Raw genomic sequence first — 4,970 nt, 5'->3', positions numbered from 1 at the left:
TATTAAATATTGAGTTAAAGTTGATCTTAAAACTATATCAAAAGGTTTAAATTTTTACTTAGTAAGTATTATAACAACACAAAAGTCAAATTATACTTTGATAGGTAGGTGTTTTTGTTACAAGTTTATTAATACCAAACTTATTTTAATCTAGTATTTTAAAAAATAAAACAACAATCAGTATTTTTCAAAAAAATATGTTTTAATACCAAGGTAACTTTGCACAAGCGAATTGTTGAAGATGTTTTGTGAATTCAAATGATTCTTTAGACCATTCATCTTTTTCAACATCATAAAATATTATTGATGAACTGTTATTTTGAAACATTGCAATTTGGTTTCCTATAGACACGGCCTTGTTTAAAAAAATAATACTGTTGTGTGATTTCAAAGCTATAAACTTCTTACAGTTGTTGTCAAAAACTTCACAATTGTTAAATCCACAACCAATAACAAATAGTTTATCTTCAACAACAACTAGATTATGATAAACATTGTTATTTATCGTATATGGCATTAGTGACCATTTATCACCAAATACATCATATGATTCTACTGAGTTCAAATAATTACCATAATTATCCATTCCACCGGAAACTACAATATTTCCTTGAAAAACTACACACGCTAAATCACTTCTTTTTTCTTTTATTTTAGCAACTTTTTTCCATCTTTTGATTTTTGTATCAAATTGTAAACAAGAGTTAGTTGCTTCAAAGTTATGACGGAAATATCCAGCAACAATATATATTTTATCCATAAATGCACAAGCACGAAAGTTTTCACGATTATCGAACGAATCAGCAACTTCACTCCAAGTATTATTAGAAGGTGAATATTTTTCAACAGACATTATTTTAGTACCACACTTACCGCGACCACCAAATACGTAAACTTCTCCTTTTAAACAAACAGCTTCAAAATCTTCTCTCTCAAATTTCATTGGTGAAAGAACTTTCGCTTTGTTTAAGTCACTTCCATCTACTTGAATTACCGTATTTACTGCGTCATTATTTTTACTAATAAAACCAGCAGATATTAAAGAGTGAGTATTCGAACCACCACAAATTAAGAACTTAAACAAGTTTTGACTACAATATCTGTTTGTATAACAACTACCTGTCTTTTTATTTAGCTGGTTTAAACAAATTTCTTTTAATTCTTTGTTATACTCCTGAATTTCATTTGATAGAGAGCTAGAATCTAAAACATGTTTTAATGCATGTTCTGACACCAAAGAAAATCGAACTTTTAGTAACAATTGTTTTGCATATTTGCTACGTTGTTCACTGTTGTATTTCAACCAATTAATTGCTGCGTTAAATACTTCAACTTCTGAGTGAATATCCAATTCAGAACTTGCAAGTATTTTTGCAACAAGACTGAGGTCTAAATGTAAAAAGTTTTGAGTTTCAACAACCATCGGAAAACAACGTTCTATATATTGCAATGATGACTTTGAAATAGTAGCTAGGTTGTAACATTTAGCTAAACAATAAAATGCGACAACATTTTTAATTGTTAATTTGTCTTGAAGGATTTTGCTGATCTTCGTAATTGTATTTTTTCTTTGCAGAAGCTTGTTTATTTTTAATGCTAACACGATTTCATCTTCTTTCAGATTTGATACATCTAAAAAATATACTTGTATTATAATTATAAAAATGCTCAAAATAGTTAATACTTATTAAGAACTAGAAACCTGCATTATCAATAAAAATATTATCGCAATATTATTCTATATCAATTATTGCAACACGAATTTTTTAATTGTTGTTAATAAATTAAATATAAATCATAATATTACTCTTTTTAATTAAAAATTGTAAGATAGAGGTAGTCTACAAGCAGATCACTGATAGGAGATTTTGCTTGGAATTGTTTATAAAATTTAATAAAATCCAGACCCTAAACGGAAAAACCCACAAGAATGTAATTCTGGCACTCTACAACATATTTTGAAATCAAGTTTGATATTCTTGGGTTTAATATGAAAATAAGATAACAATGTCTTCAAAATACAAAAGATTTTAAATCTGCAACATTTTTTATTAGGATGGAAATATCTTTATTGCTGTTTTAAAAATTAGCTGTGTATTAATCTAAGTCGTAGTTTCTAGACTTGGTAGTTATCGTTAATTGCAAAAAAACAACTATAAATAAGTGGTTTTTTATATGGAATCGACAAAAAGGACTTTTTAAACTAAACTTTGTTAAATTTTATATTATTTTGCATTATTTTAACACATTTTTTAAATTCTACTAAAAACATAGTTACATAAAAAACAACTAGTTTTATTTATTATACTTATTTTAAACAACTTAACTTTTTAAGAGTCTCTTGAATATCAATAATTTTAACATATTAGAGGACAAAATAGAAGAGTTCAATAAAATACTTTGATAAATAATGAGTTAAAAAAGCAGAAAAAGATTATATAGTTATAAATATATCTTCTTCGACAGTTAAAACAATCTTTCTAAAACCTTAGATAAATACCAAACACTACTATTCTACAAAAATAAAGAAAAATCTTAAAAATCTTAAAAATATCTAAATAAATTTAAGAAGACATTTTTATATGTATATTCCTCTTTTGAGTGATAATTTATCTCAATCTTTACAAAAAGGTTTTCAAAATTATAGAATTGTTTCCTGAATACTTTAGTATTAAACGTTAAAAAAAAATGTATTTTTTTTGAGTTTTTGGATTTCTGTATAGTTTAACTGTAAAAATATTCTAGTAAATTAGATAATATTGGAACAATTAAAAAAAAAAAACAAGTCCCAAGTTTATCATAATATTTATTAATTGAATTAATTACTTATAGTTTACCTTTACAATTTATTTAAAATCAATACTAATGTTAAAAAATATCTCTAAGCTCTATTATGCTCTTAATTTCTTTTTTTTTAATATATTTGCTTAAGTTTTCTTAATGGAGTTTAAAGTTTTGAAAATTCTAAAATATATTTTGTTAATATCAAATAACAGTACTAAGTCTTATTTTTTATAAGTAATTTTTAAGGATTAAAATTTTGCTATAACTAACAAATTAAAACTAATATGTCAAAAATATTTAATGTTAAAATTTTTTTTAAATTTCTTTTAATACAGCTAATATTAACTAGTTATAAAAAAATGGTCAATGTTAAATATTGTTTGAATTATCTTACCTGTATTGTTAAAAGTATTAAAAGCTCGTACACTTTTATCATCTAATTGTTTTGAATAAAACTGCATGCATTTGTTTTGAAAACAATCAACTACTGAATTTCTACAAGTTGCACCAACACTTGCTAATTGTTGATGGTTTTCATCAAGCTTTATTCTTTTAACATCAATGTGGTCCATATTACATTCACTTGACATGAATTGATGATATTTTGTTTATCTTGTTATAAAAAAATCTGAAAGTAATAGTTTCAATATATTTGGCTATTCCAATAATTATATATTTTTTGCTAAGATATAACTTGTAACAAATAGTTTATTAGGAAAATAATTTTAAAGACTAAAAAATTTTTAACTTGGAAAAGAACAGTTTTAAATTAACAAAAGTTCTGCTTAAAAATTATATAAATTAAATTACTTAACTATATTCTTGCTATTATTAAAAAAATATTAAAGTTAAAATTAAAAGTTTGTTAGCACTTAAAAAAATAGTATATAATAACACTATAAGAATTCTTTGTTGTATCAAACAAATTTAATTAAAAATACTTAGTGAGTAATCATGAATAAAACTATGAATTTGTAATTTGTATCTCTTTCAAATGGTTTTAAAATAGTAAAAAAAAGCATAATAATAACAAAATATTCAACCACACAAAAAGTTGATACATTTTTTAAATTGAGCTCATTTTTTTTTTTTGTAACTTACAGATTCCTATTTCTAAAAATAATAGACATCATTTTAATACTACAGTATTGTTTAAATAAAAACAAATAAAATGTTTAAAGGTTTTAGAGCAGGGAGTGATATAAGAAAAATAATAAAGTATTAAGACTTATATTTATAGAAAAGTAGTATAGTAAAACAGAAAAGTATATGAAAACAATAATGAAAATAAAATAAAGAAAAAAATACTTGAAAAAACTATATATAATAAAGTTAGCCAACCTGTGTTTTGATAAAAAGAACAAATGAACTTGAATCAAACTAAGTAGAGTATGTGAAAACTATTTGAATATTTGTTACATTAAACTTAACACTAAATTTTTTCAAGAAGTGAAATGACCAAATATTTTTAGTTTGTTTTTTAAACTTTATAAAGAATATTTTAGATAGTTATAATAACCCTAAATTTATGTCTAAAATACTGGCCTGAGAATAAAACTAGATTGAGTTCATTTTAGAAAACCTAAATAGTTCCGAGTCATGCGTAGATTTTCTTTATTTATCTATCTATGGTATTTATTTATATAATTATCCTGAATGTTTGAATACTCTTTGCAAACTGATATGAATTTTTATTATAAAATTAACATCTTGGGTCAGTCCGAAATATATACAAATATCCTTAGTTATTTTGAGTGTGTGACAACCCTTATGTTATAATTTTATACATATAAATTTAAGTTTTATAATTTCCGGATACATAAAAACATATTTTATTCTAATAACTTATTAAAATAATTCATTGTTCTTACTAAAAAAAAACTTAAAGCTTAATGAGTGCCAATAAAGTTAGTTTTCTTAAGTTTATAATTTTAAGCAAGATTGAAATAAAACTGAAAAATAAAAAAAGTGCAGTCAACACAATTGCCTTAAACACTTCTTTTACATTATTTCGGTCAAATACATTTTTTCTAATTTCAAGTACTTAGCTGGTAGGGGTAAACTTTTTTTAGTGTAAATGCTACATTAACCACTAAGATAAAATTTAATTTTTTAATCAAAAAATTCATTAAATACAATTTCAATTTATTTGGCAACATAAGTTTATCTAAAGATGATGTTATTAA

General features: G+C 23.4%; 1 protein-coding gene across 1 annotated transcript; it reads right to left on the bottom strand.

Moving 5' to 3' along the window:
* Positions 1-202: 202 nt before the first annotated feature.
* LOC145842502 (kelch-like protein 28) lies at positions 203-3,356 on the bottom strand. The gene is made up of 3 exons (XM_082949961.1): positions 3,179-3,356; positions 787-1,632; positions 203-342 (listed from the first exon to the last, which is right to left on the bottom strand). The coding sequence occupies exons 1-3, from the start codon at positions 3,354-3,356 to the stop codon at positions 203-205; spliced, it is 1,164 nt and encodes a 387-aa protein (XP_082806087.1).
* Between the last annotated feature and the right edge of the window lie 1,614 nt (positions 3,357-4,970).

This window comes from Thalia democratica, chromosome 1, assembly GCF_965202585.1.
Source record: "Thalia democratica chromosome 1, ktThaDemo2.hap1.1, whole genome shotgun sequence".
NCBI lineage: Eukaryota > Metazoa > Chordata > Thaliacea > Salpida > Salpidae > Thalia > Thalia democratica.
This window is presented reverse-complemented; position numbering and strand designations above follow the sequence as displayed.